Source organism: Chiloscyllium punctatum, chromosome 9 (genome assembly GCF_047496795.1).
Source record: "Chiloscyllium punctatum isolate Juve2018m chromosome 9, sChiPun1.3, whole genome shotgun sequence".
Classification (NCBI taxonomy): Eukaryota; Metazoa; Chordata; class Chondrichthyes; order Orectolobiformes; family Hemiscylliidae; genus Chiloscyllium; species Chiloscyllium punctatum.
The window spans coordinates 17,862,576-17,879,281 of NC_092747.1; the positions used below are offsets into that span (position 1 = coordinate 17,862,576).

Here is a 16,706-nt window from a genome sequence, read left to right on the forward strand (position 1 = left end):
CATAACAGATTGATTATCAAAAAGCATCAGTTTGCAAACCCTTCCAATGTACGCTGATGGCAGACAGCAAAAGGGGAAAAAGGTCCATGATCAGCTATGCAAATGAAAGACATTGGAGTCACTACCATCACTATCCATAGCTCCAGGCTACAACATGTATGTAAAAAATGTATGTTCCCACAGCAACTTGGATTCATAGAAACACAGAAAATAAGCCCTTTGGTCCTTTATGCACCATTATTCAATATGATTAGATTCCCTACAGTGTGGAAAAAGGCCCTTCGGCCCAACAAGTCCACACTGACCCTCCGAAGGATTAACCCACACAGACCCATTTCCCACTGACTAATGCACCTAACACTATGGGCAATTTAGCATGGCCAATTCACCTGACCTGCACATCTTTGGACTGTGGGAGGAAACCTATGCAGACACGGGGAGAATGTGCAAACTCCACACAGACAGTTGCCCGAGGCTAGAATTGAACCTGGGACCCTGGTGCTGTGAGGCAGCATGCTAACAACTGAGCCACCATGCCACCCCAAATATGATCATGGCTGATCATCCAACTCAGCACCCTGTTACCACTTTCTCCCCCATACCCTTTGATCCCTATATCTCAAAGAACTATACTCAACTCCTTCTTGAAAACATTCAATGTTTTGGCTTCAACCACTTTCTGCAGCAGGGAATTCCAGAAGCTCACCACAGGAAAGATACTACACTGATGTCTGTAATATCCCCAGTAATATGAAAGTTCCAAAATGAATCATAACCAGCTTTATAAGGTTGATCGATGGGATATACTGAATATTATGAATTTTCTGTAGAGGCTACTGACCCCTGCAATTGAAGAAAAATCTACACATCTTTCCTAATCAGAGCCCAAAACAACATGGACTCAGACAGATCATCTTCAGACCAGTATATTTAATTAATTTGGAAACTTGCCTATGTTTTGCTTTCTTTTGCAGGTTACTGGAGATATCTGCTCCCAAGGGCTGTCTTCATTTATTGATATAAAAGAATCAGAGCCTGATGAATTACTTCAAAAACAAGGAAATTTCTCATCATTTCAGTGCTTAATGGCCTACCAGATCTTTAAACTGTGACCCCTTGTTGTGGAATATCCAACCATTGGGAACACCCTGAATACATTTAACCTGTCTAGTCCGGTTCAAATTTCATAGGTTTCTATGACATTCCCTCCCCCGACCTCATTCTCCTACACTCCAGTGAACATAATTGAGCCAGTCTCTCTTCATCTGTCAGCCCTACCATCCCAGGTATCAATCTGGTAAACCTTCATTCACTCCCAGAATAGAGCCAGAACATTCATCCTGAAATAAGGAGACAAAAAACTGCACTTACTACTCCAGGTGTACCCCTTGAAGAGGGAGCTATTTTTGGTTAATTTGGCTGGATGGCTGGTGGGAATCAGGTTGGTACATAGGTTTCTATCATAGGCATAGAGTCGTACAGCACGGAAACAAACCCTTCACTCCATGCCGAACACAATTCCAAACTATAGAAGACCCACCTGCCTATTCCTAGTCCATATCTCTCCAAACCTTTCCTATTCATGTACTTATTAAAGTGTCTTTTACACATAACAGTGCTCGCATCCAATACTTCCTCAGGAAGTTCATTCCACATGCGAACCACCTCTGCATAAAAAAAATTGCCACTCAATTTTTCTAAGGTTTATAAGAGGTTTATAAGATGTCCGTGTGAAACGGACTGTTAAGCTAGAAGAGATACCTGTTAGGAAGGAAGATGTGTTGGACATTTTGAACAACTTGAGGATAGACAAGTCGCCCGGGCCTGACGGGATATATCCTAGGATTATGTGGGAAGCAAGAGAGGAAATTGCAGTACTGTTGGCAATGGTCTTCTCGTCTTCGCTGGCAACGGGGGTGGTACCAGGGGACTGGAGAGTAGCGAATGTTGTGCCCCTGTTCAAAAAAGGGTATAGGGATAACCCCGGGAATTACAGGCCAGTTAGTCTTACTTCTGTGCTAGGCAAAGTAATGGAAAGGGTACTGAGGGATAGGATTTACGAGTATCTGGAAAGACACTGCTTGATTAGGGACAGCCAGCACGGATTTGTGAAGGGTAGGTCTTGCCTTACAAGTCTTATTGAATTCTTCGAGGAGGTGACCAAGCATGTGGATGAGGGTAGAGCAGTGGATGTAGTGTACATGGATTTTAGTAAGGCATTTGATAAGGTTCCCCATGGTAGGCTTATGCGGAAAGTCAGGAGGCATGGGATAGAGGGAAATTTGGGCAATTGGATAGAAAACTGGCTAACCGGTCGAAGGCAGAGAGTGGTGGTAGATGGTAAATATTCAGCCTGGAGCCCAGTTACAAGTGGAGTTCCGCAGGGTTCAGTTCTGGGTCCTCTGCTGTTTGTAATTTTTATTAATGACTTAGATGAGGGAGTCGAAGGGTGGGTCAGTAAATTTGCAGATGATACGAAGATAGGTGGAGTTGTGGACAGTGAGGAGGGCTGTTGTCGGCTGCAGAGGGACTTAGATATGATGCAGAGCTGGGCTGAGGAGTGGCAGATGGAGTTCAACCCTGCCAAGTGTGAGGTTGTCCATTTTGGAAGGACAAATAAGAATGCAGAATACAGGGTTAATGGTAGGGTTCTTAGTCAGGTGGAGGAACAGAGGGATCTTGGGGTCTATGTACATAGATCTTTGAAGGTTGCCACTCAGGTGGATAGAGTTTGTAAGAAGGCCTATGGAGTATTATCGTTCATTAGCAGAGGGATTGAATTCAAGAGTCGTGAAGTGATGTTGCAGCTGTACAGGACTTTGGTTAGGCCACAGTTGGAGTACTGTGTGCAGTTCTGGTCGCCTCACTTTAGGAAAGATGTGGAAGCTTTGGAGAGGGTGCAGAGAAGATTTACCAGGATGTTGCCTGGAATGGAGAGTAGGTCGTACGAGGATAGGTTGAGAGTTCTCGGCCTTTTCTCGTTGGAACGGCGAAGGATGAGGGGTGACTTGATAGAGGTTTATAAGATGATCAGAGGAATAGATAGAGTAGATAGTCAGAAACTTTTTCCCCGGGTACAACAGAGTGTTACAAGGGGACATAAATTTAAGGTGAAGGGTGGAAGGTATAGGGGAGATGTCAGGGGTGGGTTCTTTACCCAGAGAGTAGTGGGGGCATGGAATGCGCTGCCCGTGGGAGTGGTAGAGTCAGAATCATTGGCGACCTTTAAGCGGCATTTGGATAGGTACATGGATGGGTGCTTAATCTAGGTTAGAAGTTCGGCACAACATTGTGGGCCGAAGGGCCTGTTCTGTGCTGTATTGTTCTATGTTCTATGTTCTATGTTCTATGTTCTATGTTCTATGTTCTATGTCTTTTTGAAATTCTCTCCTTTCATCTTAAAAATATGCCCCCTCGACTTTAAATTTCCCATGTTAGGGAAAATACACGTACAATTAACCCTATCTATAACCCTCATGATTTTATAAACCTCTATAAGGTCACCTCTCAACCTCCTTTGCTCCACTGAAAAAAGTCCCGGCCAATCCAGCCTTCCTTTGTAACTCAAACCTTCAGTACCCAGCAACATCCCGGTCAATCACTTTTGAACCCTCTCTAGCTTAATAATATCCTTCACTCTGTGTCAAATGTGATTGTTGATTATTCAGACAGTTAACATATATATTTGAAAGTTTGTATTGCTGTAGGTTTTTCAACAAGCAACCTTTTTTGATGGTGCATTTGCACTTTGCTCCTTTATGAAATTTATGTTGCTTTATTAGTCTTGCTTTTCTGACATTCATCATTCATCTTGGCAGGTCACAGATTGCCTACTTCCTCGGTCTGATATTTAATTCCAAGGTCCATTTCTTTCCCACTGCATATCACCCAACTCAAGGTTGAGTCTGTGGAATGGGCAAACTCCTTCAGGTCTGGGTTTAAGGGAGTTGCAATCGCTTATTAAAACAGACTGTAGATCCTTACCTGAACATGCCAATTTCCAGAATTTTCAAAAATCCGATAAGTATGAACAAACGTTTGGTTCCTGGAGATGCAAAGAAATAATTAGAGTTATGTTAAAATCCAATCAAAATGGGGGAATGGGACATGATGCATCTTCAAATCCCTGGAGCATGTAATTGAGGTAATGTTAATAACTTGAAATTTCATACCAATATGGAGCAGAAGCAAGCAACCCAGTTCTTCAAGCCTGCTCCACCATTCAATAAGATCATGGCTGCTCTGTGTTCCAAATTGCATCTACCTTCTTTGATTCCCTTATAAGTATCCGAACAAGAACCTATCTACCTCGACCATAAAAGTATTCAGTGTCCCGACCTCCACCACCTCTGAGGTAGGCAGTTCCAAAGTTGCACCAGCTTTGAACAGAAATAAATTCCCCTTATCTCTATTCTGCAGGGGTGACCCTAATCATAAAACAATGTGCTCACGTTCTCAATTGATTCACAATAAGAAACAACCTTCCGACATTGACCTTGTCAAAACTACTAACCATTATAAATTAAAGTCAAACCAACCCTTACTCTTCTAAACTTCAGTGAAAACAGAAGCTGTCCTGCCTATCCTCAAAAGACAACCCATGCAAGAGGCTGACCGTAACTCTACGCCAAGGCTGGGCCCAGGGAGATAAGACTTTAAAATCCGGACATTTTCCTTTTATTTTGGATAAGGAGTTTAAGATCTGTACATGTTTCTTAGTCTTGGGCTCTGTTTCTATCATTTCTTGTCTTTTTTTAAAATCCTGGTATTGTTTATTCAAGATAGTGCCGTAGAATGGAGACTTTGTACAATTTTCACCGTACTTCTGTATTCTTATACTTGAGCACACGTGACAATAAAATCTAATTCTAATTCGAAACCAAAGCATTCCATTAGCCTTCTTAATTATTTATTACACCTGCATTCTGTATTTATGAGTCATGTTAACCTGGATCCCTCTGCACCTCAGAATTTTGCAGATTTTCTCCATGTAAATAATACTTCTCCAACAACCTCTTCCGTCAGGCAGAAGATACAGAAGCTTGAATACACACCAGCAGGTTCAAGAACAGCTTCATCCCTGCCATTATTTGACTGACAAGTGGATTCTGTAACTTCAAATAATGTTGATCTTGTTAATGTTGTTCTTGTCTCACTCTGTCCACGTTTTTTTCTCACCCTATGATCTGTACATCTATTTCTGCCTGTAATTCTTGCAAAAAAAGCTTTTCACTGTACTTAGCCACATGTGATCACAAATCAAATCAAAATCACTTTTCTTGTTTCTGCCAAAGTGAAGACTTTGACATTTTCTAGGAGAAAGTAAGGACTGCAGATGCTGGAGAGTCAGAGTACAAAAACTTGGCACTGGAAAAGTACAGCAGGCCAGGCAGTATCCGAGGAGCAGGAGAGTCACGTTTCTTTCCTGATGAAGGGCTTATGCCCAAAACATCGACTCTCCTGCTCCTCGGATGTTGCCTGACCTGCTGTGCTTTTCCAGCACCACCTTCTTCGACTTTGGCATTTCCCACATGACACTCCATCTGCCAGATTTTAGGCACTTACTTTAACCTATTAAGTTCAGTCAATTGATCAATTAGAAGAGAAATAGTGGCAGACTTTTTTTTAATTCTCTCATGGGATATGGGCATTGCAGACAGGGTGGTGAAGAAGGCATACAAGATTCTTGCCTTCATTCGCAGGGACTTCGAATATAGAAGAAAGGAAGTCTTTCTACAACTTGGTTAGGCCACAGACAAAATACTGGGCACAGTTCTGGTTAGCACACTATCGGAAGGACATGACAGTGTGCATAGGATATTCATCAGGATGTTGCCTGGAGGAGTTTGGGGTGGGGTGGGAAGGGATATGATTGAGGGATACAACATTATGAGAGGCATAATCAGGGTAGATCGGGAAAACATTTTCTTTAGGCAGATATATCTAAGACCAAAGGGCTTACATTTCAGATGAGGAGTAAGTGGTTTAGAGATGATCTGAGAAAGAATGTTTTCACCCAAAGGATGGTGGAACGTGCTGCCTGAGAGGGAGATGGAGGCAGGTACTCTTGCAACATCTAAGGAAAATCTGGATGCGCACTTAAATAGCAGAGCATGCTAGACTATGGAGCAAGTTCAGGTAAATGGAACTGGTGTACTTTGATGTTTATTGGTCAGGGCATAAATATGTTGAGCCAAAGGGCCAGATTCTATGCTGTATGATTCAATGACTAAATTGTGGATTGGTAAAAAATGCTGGCCTTGCCAATACCAACTACTCCCCATGAAACAACAAAGTAAACCAAAGTGCTTTAAATATTTATCAGCAGTTAAACACTTTTAGCAGTGAGAATTTTATCACCCTGTAAAGTTACTGACTACTGTTCTGTGAATCTGTTGTACATTTTACAGCATTTACACTGTGAAGGTTTCACATTTCCAACATTTTTTCAAGTTGGTCATTAGTATGAATTTTGCCTCCATGTGTTTTTTCTCTGGGTTCTGTATTTTTTTCTGGTTTATTAAGGAACTACGTGGACTTAAAGTTGAAATTGTTTGCATCAGTTCCTGTGTGTAGCCCGCAGAAACAACAGATCTCCTGAGCTGGATGTGGTTCACACCTTGCTGCACCTTGTTGCTGCGTTTGCCTTTACCCAATTTACTCTAAATTCTTTAACAGTTCTGCAGCTGCTCAGAAGAGCACCGAGGACCAAGCATTCTCCACAACTGTGTGCATGCACTTTCAACCACATTAAACCACTGACTTTGGGGCAGCAAAGTTATGCAAAAAAAAAGCTATGGAGAATGAGAAGTTGAGGAAGGTTGACAAATGGTGACCTACATGGTAATCCATGCAGCCAGCTGTTCACAATCACGTCTCCAAAGGTCTGTATACAATGTTTAAAAGTCCACTCTTCAATTACTTCAGAGCCCATTGAACTGACTCTTTCTGGGTCTGAAATGCTTCAAGCTGATTCAGCCTTAACTTACATCACACCGGAATGGCACACTGCCAATTAGCTTCTATCCACGATGTTTCTTTGACAATGTGAACAACATGCTATCCTAGAATAATTTTAAATAATAGATTTGTTCTTCTGGTTAATCCAATTTCAAAAGCAATGGGATTGGAATATTAAGCTAAATAGATAATGCAAAGATTCTCCATTTATTCTTAGTGTCACATGTAGACCAGATCAGGCAAAGACAGCAAACTTCCTTCCTAAAAAACATTAGTAAACCCATATTTTTCTCAACTACCAATTTATGGTCAACATTAGAGAGTTTCCTAATCGCAGAGTTGAAGAAAGATAAAAGCAAAGTTTAAGAAGTGTTATAATGGACTGGAGAGTTAACTTTGTTTCTCTCTCCAGAGCTGTTGATTTTCTCCATCACTTCCTTTTTTTGTTTTTTCTAAGGAAATACAGTCTGTCACTGGAGTCAGTTCAGAAAAAGTTCACTAGGTTGATCCCAGTTATCGAGCAATTTTCTTAAGGGAGAAATTAGATATGTTTGGCTTGTACTCATTGGAGTTTAGGAGAATAATTTGAGACCCCTTCTTGAAACACTTGGTTTGACTTATTATTGTCACATGTACCTATGTACATTGGCAAGTTTTGTTTTGCATGCAGTACAGACAGATCATAATGTTTCAGTAAGAACAGAGAAGATGGTAAAAGAGGGGAGAGTGTGGCATTGTTGGTCAAGGACAGTATTACAGTTGCAGAAAGGATGTTTGGGGACTCATCACTGAGGTAGTATGGGCTGAGGTTAGAAACAGGAAAGGAGAGGTCACCCTGTTGGGAGTTTTCTATAGGCCTCCAAATAGTTCCAGAAATGTAAAGGAAAGGATGGCAGAAATGATTCTCAATAGGAGTGAGAGAGTCAGGGTAGTTGTCATGGGGGACTTCAACTTTCTAAATATTGACTGGCAACACTACAGTACGAGTCAGTTTTTGTCCAGTGTGTGCAGGAGAGCTTCCTGACAGTGTTTAGACAGGCCAACAAGGGATGAAGCCACATTAGATTTGGTACTGGGTAATGAGCCTGGCTAGGTGTTAGACTTGGAAGTAGGTGAGCACTTTGGTGATAGCAATCACAAATCTGTTATGTTTACTTTAGTGATAGAAAGGGATAGGTGATCTTATTACTTAGATTACTTATAGTGTGGAAACAGGCCCTTCGGGCCAACAAGTCCACACCGACCCACTGAAGCGTAACCCACCCAGACCCATTTCCCTACATTTACCCCTGCACCTAACACTAAGGGCAATTTAGCATGACCAATTCACCTAACCTGCACATTTTTGGACTGTGGGAGGAAACCGGAGCACCCGGAGGAAACCCACGCAGACACAGGGAGAATGTGCAAACTCCACACAGAGAGTCGCCTGAGGCGGGAATTGAACCCGGGTCTCTGGCGCTGTGAGGCAACAGTGCTAACCACTGTGCCACCGTGCCGCCCACGTATACCTCTGGGCAAGAGTTACACTGGGCAAGAGTTACGATGCGATTAGGCAAGATTTAGGAAGCATAGGATGGGGAAGGAAACTGCAGGGGATGGGTACATTAGAAATGTGGAGCTTATTCAAGGAAAAGCTCCCTAGTTTCCTAGATAAGTATGTACCTGTCAGACAGGGAGGAAGCTGTACAGCACGGGAGCCACGGTTTACAAAAGAAATGGAATCTCTGGTCAAGAGGAAGAAGAAGGCTTATGTTAGGATGAGATATAAAGGCTCATTTAGGGCACTTGAGGGTTACAAGGTAGCCAGGAAAGACCTAAAGAGAGAGCTCAGAAGAGCCAGGAAGAGATATGAGAAGTTGTTGGCGGATAGGATCAGGGTAAACCCTAAGGTTTTCTATAGGTATTTAAGGAATAAGAGAATGATGAGAGTAAGATTAGGGCCAATCGAGGATAGTGGTGGGAAGTTGTGTGTGGAGTCAGAGGAGATAGGGGAAGCACTTAATGAATATTTATCAACAGTATTCACTCTAGAAAACAACAATGTTGTCAAGGAGATTACTGAGATACAGGCTACTAGACTAGATGTGATTGAGATTCACAAGGAAGAGGTATTAGAAATCCTGCAGAGTTTGAAGATAAATAAGTCCCCTGGGCCAGATGGGATTAATCCCAGGATCCTCTGGGAAGCCAGGGAGGAGATTGCCGAACCTTTGGCATTGATCTTTAAATCGTCATTGTCTACAGGAATGGTGCCAGAAGACTGGAGGATAGCAAATGTTCACGAAGGGGAGTAGAGACAACCCAGGTAATTATAGACCAGTGAGCCTTACTTCAGTTGTTGGTAAAGTGTTGGGAAAGGTTATAAGAGATAGGATTTATAATCATCTAGAAAAGAATAATATGATTAGAGATAGTCAGCATGGTTTTGTGAAGGGTAGGTCATGCCTCACAAACCTTATTGTGTTCTTTGAGAAGGTGACCAAACAGGTAGATGAGAGTAAACCAGTTGATGTGGTGTATATGGGGAGCCTTTTTCCAAGTATAGATATAGGACAGATGTCAGAGGTAGTTTCTTTACTCAGAGAGTAGTAAGGGTATGGAATGCTTTGCCTGCAATGGTAGTAGATTTGCCAACTTTAAGTACATTTAAGTCGTCATTGGACAAGCATATGGACATACATGGAATAGTGTAGGTTAGATGGGCTTCAGATTGGTATGACAGGTCAGCACAACAGGGCCAAAGGGCTTGTACTGCGCTGTAATGTTCCATGTTCTACAACATACAATAATCATAGGGTGATTGAACTGAGCGAGGAATACAAAGTTATGGCTGCAAAGAAAGTTTACAAAAGCAAGATCAACATTAGAAGTAAAATTTGAGAAGTCCATTCAGATGTCTAATAACAGTGGGACAAGAAACTGTTCTTGAATCTGTTGGTATGTGTGTTTAAGCTTTTGTATCTTCTGCCTGCTGGAAGAGTTTGGATAAGATTATAACTGGGGTGGGGGAGGGGTCTTTGATTATGTTGGCTGCCTTTCAAGGGAGCAAGAAGTATGGATGGAGTCAATGGATGGAAGGCAGGCTTACATAATGGAATGGGCTGTGCTCACAACTCTCTGCACTTTATGATCCTGGGCAGAGCATTGCCATACCAGTGATGCAGCCAGATAGAATGCTATCTATGGTGCATCTGTAAAAGTTGGTGAATGGACACGCCAAATTTACTTAGTCTCCTGTAAAAGAAGTGGCATTGTTGTGCCTTCTTGACCATTGCATTAATGTGGATGGATCAGGACAGACTGTTGGTGATCATTGGTGAGGAACTCAATGCTCTCAATCATCTCCATCTCAGCACCATTGACATTGAGCCAGGTGCTCCCTCCTTCTTGCTTCTGGAAGTTGATGATCAGCTCTTTAGTTTTGCTGGCATTGAGGGAGAGATTGCTACCTTAACACCACACCACCAAGTGTCCTATCCCTTTGGTGGGTGGCACGGTGGCACAGTGGTTAGCACTGCTGCCTCACAGCGCCAGAGACCTGGGTTCAATTCCCGCCTCAGGCAACTGACTGTGTGGAGTTTGCACATTCTCCCCGTGTCTGCGTGGGTTTCCTCCGGGTGCTCCGGTTTCCTCCCACAGTCCAAAGATGTGCAGGTCAGGTGAATTGGCCATGCTAAATTTCCCATAGTGTTAGGTAAGGGGTGGATGTAGGGGTATGGCTGGGTTGCACTTTGGCAGGGCGGTGTGGACTTGTTGGGCCGAAGGGCCTGTTTCCACACTGTAAGTAATCTAATCTAAAAAAAAATTTCCTCATCTACCCTGTCTCTCTCACTCCTATCGAGAATCATCTCTGCTATTCTTTCCTCTACATTTCTGAAACTATTCGGAGGCCTATAGAAAACTCTCAACAGGGTGACCTCTCCTTTCCTGTTTCTAACCTCAGCTCATACTACCTCAGTTGACGAGTATTCATTCTTGCCACTGCTTGATACCCAGCCATAAAGGTGGTGTCATCAGCAAACTTGTGGAGATGGTGTTCAGATGAAATTTGGCTACACAGTCATGAGTATACAGGGAGTATTTCTTAGGGATCTCTTCAGAGTACATCCAGTCATGTTTTTTTCCCTGTTGTGGTAAAGTCTAGGACTACAACTCATGGGCAATGTGTAAGGGATTGCCCATTTGAGACGGAGATGAGGTTTTTTTTCTCTGAGGGTTAAGAATCTGTGGTATTCTTTACTGCAGAGGACTGCCAGTGTTGAATCCGTAAGTATATTCAAGGCTGAGATAGACTTTTTAATCAGTAAGAGAATCCAGAGTTATGAGGAAAAGAACGGAAAGTACAGTTAAGGATCATCAGATCAGCTTACTGCTGCTCTGACATCTTATGGTCTGAGATATGTTTAAATTCCATCAGCTGCCTTGAAGTGATTTAATGCCAAACCATTAAACCCAGTCTGGGGATCACCTGTCCAGTAGTAACTATTCCACCATTTCCTGGGTACATTTGCATAAGAGACTGGCGTCCAAGAGTGTCCAGACTTGATGGCCCGAGCGGCCTCTACCTATGCTGTTGGGATTCTATGAGTGGTGTGTGTAAGAAGTTCTACTCAGGGCAGCGGTATCCTGCTCTTGAGAAAGTGTGTTTGCAATCAGGGGCATATCTTTTTGGGGGGGGGGGGAGGGGGGTGGATCACTTATTAACGTGAGCGACTTTCAAATACCCTCACACCCCTCCCATTCCTCACCACACACTGAAATCTTCGTCCATTCTCACTCTTATAAATGGAAACTTTTTTCTTAAAGAATGCCGTGAGCTGAAATATTCTCAACCTGCCCCGTAACCCCCGCGCCCCCCCGCGACCTCTCGCTCAGAAAGTTTACCATCGGACCTACCGTTCACGGTGAGGGGTGGGGGGATTGAATTAAAAGTGTTTGCCGGGACGACATCAAAGGACGCCTTAAAGTACCGCCACCTCAAGGTTCTCCAAACACCAAAGGGTAAAATTCACCAGTGAATGGTTTATTTTTAATATTAGCTCGATCTCCGGGTTTTATTACGAATAGAGTCTCTGGGAGATTGCAGAGATCGAGAGCTGGTTGAGTCCCCGAGCGTCTAGACAAACTCCAACTTGCGTGTAGAAAGGATTGAATAAATGTGGCAATCGTTTATTGCCTGCCGAGGGAAGAGGGATTTGGGTTGACGGGGTGATCCCTGATCAGAACAGCATGTTTGCTTGGCTCTGGATGGTTTTGACGCCCTGTTTAAAACCTCCTTCCAACAAGCCAGGGCGAGTGCCAGGAGAAGGTACAAAGAGAACTGAGACAGTATTGGAAGCATTGGTCCGTGTCTGCTTCCTTTAGGAGCTTAAAAATCCCACAATACCAGGTTATACTAGTTAGTGCTTCCACATAAACCTGTCGGACTATAACCTGGTGTTGTGTGATTTTTAACTTTGTCCACCCCAGTCCAACACCTGCACCTCCACATCTGTCACCCACCCACCCCCCCTCTGACCCCGTGACTCTACACCTCACCCACACACACAAGACGCACCTCCCTCGACATGACCTTCAGGGATTCACAAACATTACAATTCGTGCGACAGGCAAAGCCGTTAATTTTCACAACTGGGTGTGACTGGTGCAAAGGCAAGAAAAGCTTGATGCAGAAGGTACAGCGCTTACTACACAGACCCGCAAACCGGCTTTTTCATGCTGTTCTCAACTCGCCAAAAACCAACTCGGAGCTGTCAGAATGACCAAAGGAGTTGTTCTGCCATTCTCACATTGCGATCATTTAATCTAAGTAAACAACATCGTTTCTCCCCCAGCACTCCACCCCCCTCACTCTATCATAAATGCTGCCCCCTCCACACTTCAGTTCTGGTGAAACGTTAGTTTGCTCCCTCTCTCTCCCTCGAGTTAAAAATCACACAACACCAGGTTATAGTCCAACAGGTTGAATTAGAAGCACTAGCTTTCGGAGCGCTGCTCTTTCATCAGGTGAATGTTGCCCGACCCGCTGTGATCTCCAGCGTTGTTTAAGTTTTCATTCCCGAATAAATTGTTCGTTTTGTTCAAGTTTGCAAGCTATGAACATGCAGATCCCAGGATGGAAATAAAATCCCGCCCTTAGAATGAGTGTAATTATCACCATTTTAAATCAGCTGAATTCAAAGTTATTTTGTTTTTCAAAAAAAAGTCTAAACCACGAGCAACAGAACCCATCTGAAGAATTTCACTAACACACTACATCAAGTATTTCAGTGGTGGGCTGACTGTAAAATATTCAGCCTCCCCCGCAAGGTTTCTGGTGAAGTTATTTTTTTTCTCTCGATGCCTGAAATCGTTTCAATCCCCCCCCCCCCCCTCCCCTCGCCCCACGTTATTGTTTTCAACTAATTCTGAAGATATTTGGCTTCTCGTTTTTTTCAGAGCTTTGGTCGCTGGTTAAACCAGGTGGCGCATCGTGAAAAGTGCAGATTTGTTATCGTCAGGTTTACGTCCGTTAAAACGATCTCTCGAACCTTCCAACATCCGCCCTCCCCCGTCTCAAAATCGAGGGAAACAAAAGCTTGTGTCGTTTCTGACAATGCAATTTCAATGACTCCCTCTCCATAGCTCAATTTTCACTTCAGTCCATGGTGTTGCAATCGCTGCAAAGCGAGCCTGTGCATTTATTACTGAGATAATTTGATTTACACCCAAATATTTATTTTCGCAGGCGCGGGAGTTAAATGTTTTGACTCGTGTGTACCGAAATGGAGACGATTTAAACATTTATCCACATTGTTTTTATTTACTGGCGCTATTTTTTTACTCTGGCCAAGTGCGGAATTGATTGCACATACACCACGCGGTTTTAACTGTAACTTTATAAAACAGATTTCCACTCTCCCACTCCGGACCCCGCACGTCAATTTCGTTAAATGGTTTCCAAAATTGGAACTTTTCATGAGTGCTATTAGTTTGTCTTCTACAATAATGTCAATTATTTGTGAGGTAAGGCTCTCTCTCCTGTGATGCTGGTGAGGCGTTTGCAAATTACTGGAAAAGTCTGATGGTAAAAGGAAGTCAAAATCGGGGAAGACGGAGTAAGGACTCATTTTGTTTGTGAATCAAATAATTGAACAAATTTGGGGAGAGTTAATGAGCACACTCCGAGCGAAAGACTTGAACACAACACTTGAGCATTAAAATTTCATCCAAATATTTATGTCAAGCTTATGGTTATGGTACTAGCTTCGTCATAAACCGGGAGTCGAAAGCGATATTCACATATTTCAGGGAAATCAATTTCCCCAAGTGTTATTTCTCAATTCTAGGGAAGGGTCACTCGACCCGAAACGTTAACTCTACTTTCTCTCCACAAATGCTGCCAGACTTGCTGAGCTTTTCCAACAATATCTGCTTTTATTTCTCATTTACAGCACCCGCAGTTCTTTCGGTTTTTTAATTCACATTTCTTAATAGCTTGAGGTGAGTGTAAGGTACTTTACGCGGGTAGCTCACAACTTCTAGAGCCGCTTTCTGAGCCGTATTGGATTCCACTGTCACAAAAAAAAGTTAAAAATCACGGAACACCAGGTGATCTCCCAGCAGGTTTATTTGGAAGCACTAGCTTTCGGAGCGCTGCTCCTTCATCTGGTGGTTGTGGAGCTCCGAAAGCTAGTCTTTCCAAATAAACCTGTTGGACCATGACCTGGTGTTGTGTGATTTTTAACTATGTACACCCCAATCCAACACCTGCACCTCCAAATCACAAAAGAGTCAGATTGTTTCGTCTGGAATAGGAAGGCTGCGATTGGATTTGGCTTCTTAATTAAATAAAACGTGCTTATTTATTTACATATAAAATGAATTGCTGCGAGACTGGATAACGAAACTAATTCCTTATACATAGTCTGTGCACAAAGCGCTCATTGAACAGTCAGTGAACTTGATGTACGAACAGCCTCGTGATCGGGAGCCAGTTGGTGTCACACGGTTTTTGCCACTATCACTTGGGAAATTGATTATCCTGAGCACAATTCGGCTGACTCGCACCCACATGGCTCCGACTATTTACAAACAAGCGCTTTCCAGGTGCACTCCGTCCATTCAATGTGGCAGGACTGAGCTCGGCTAACCAATAAAAAAATCAAGATCTTTTCCAATGTCCAACAGCTAATTGAATTTCAGAATGTGGTTCAGTGGCGGTAAGGCGCTTTGGGATGGTTGGGGGGTGGGGGAGGGAAGGAATGATGAAAGGGGCTATCCAAATTCACTCATGTCCCTTCCAAGGGCGCCAACTGATTGGCACCGTCCTTTTTACACCAGAGTACTGCAGATACTGGAAATCTGAAACAAAGACACAAATTGCTGGAGAAACTCAACAGATCCGGCAGCATCTGTGGAGAGAGAGGGAAAACTAACAGCATTAACCTTCGAAACGCTGACGTCGTTTTCTCTCCACAGATACTGCCAGACCTGCTGAGTTTCTCCAGCGATTTCTGTTTTTTTTTGTTTGAACGTTTCGCTCTCATCCACTGAATCGCAAAACGCTGAGCGAGCCCCAGCCCCATTCTCCTGATCTCCCTGACTTGCTTGTGTCTAAGTGGTTGAATTTTAACAGGCAATTCATATTGACGACAACAAAAAAATGCTGGCAATCACAGCGGGTCAGGCAGCATCTATGGAGAGACAGCAAACTAACGTTCTCTCTCTATGAATGCTGCCTGATCTCCAGCATTTTATTGGTTTTAATACAGATTCCAGCATCTGCAGTAATTTGCTCCTAAATTCATTTTGGCGTCGACTTTGATTCGCCACCAACTTATCCTTTATTTATCAAGTTGTTGTTCAGTTTCCTTACTTACAACACACACAGGCAATAGCTCCCAGGCACAGTCTCGCTGTCTCGGATCAAGTAGCTGCCGTTTTTGCCTGAAGATGCTAATAGCTCCTCGGTCTGTGCCTTGTTGATTTTCCCGTGGTAGAAGGGCAGTCTCATGGTTTCCACTGAGGCCTTCTCAGCCGCCAAGTTGCCCTCTCCCTCTCTTCCCCCTGTTTTACTGCAAGCAGAAACGGGGGAGGCTGCTGGGAGAGTTTGGGAATATTTTCTGTTGCGTGTGGCATCTTGCAACCGGCCCAGTCTCCTGAGTGAAAGCAGGACCGAGTACAAAGAAATACACAGGCGCTTCCCCATTCTGTCAGATTGCCCTTCACTTTGTTTCTGATCAGTCTCACGATCTGTTTAAAACATCCGGCTGCTCTACAATTCAACAGGAAATACACACGTCGCATCTTACTCATTTCACAATTTTAAATGGTTTAGTTTTAAGCTTAACTGCAGATTCTCAAGTAAGAAAAATGTGCTTGGGATGAAACCACTGTAGAACATGTGATTCAGGGAATAGGAATGGACCATTCAGCTTCTCCATCCTCCTATGCCATCTATAAAGGTCATTGCTGATCTAGTTGTGGCTTCAACTCACCATTCCCCTCGAGCTCCAAAGACCAAGGGCTATTGAGAGAGACATAAAATCTCCTCATCTCCATCTTAAGTGGGAATTCCCTTAGTTTTACATTTTGTCCCTTAGTTCTCGTCTCTTCCACAAAAAAAAGCATTTTCTTGGTACCCACCTGATCCCCAGCTAGGATCTAATAATGCAAATAAAATATTCAAGTGAGTTACCATCCAGTGTTGAAAGCCTCAACTGGTTTCAGTGTCCCTGAGCCATACGTGAACAACAATGCCT

At 43.3% G+C, this 16,706-nt stretch overlaps 1 protein-coding gene across 1 annotated transcript in view; it reads right to left on the reverse strand.

Annotated features, from left to right (window-relative positions):
• The window catches only part of LOC140480985 (SH2 domain-containing protein 1A-like), a 59,179-nt gene extending 43,026 nt beyond the window's left edge, over window positions 1-16,153 (reverse strand). Inside the window, exons 1-2 of the mRNA XM_072576597.1 lie at window positions 15,825-16,153; window positions 3,985-4,045 (exon numbers count right to left, since the gene is read on the reverse strand). Of these exons, the coding sequence (XP_072432698.1) occupies window positions 3,985-4,045; window positions 15,825-16,153 (390 nt within the window). The remainder of the gene's footprint in view (window positions 1-3,984; window positions 4,046-15,824) is intronic.
• Between the last annotated feature and the right edge of the window lie 553 nt (window positions 16,154-16,706).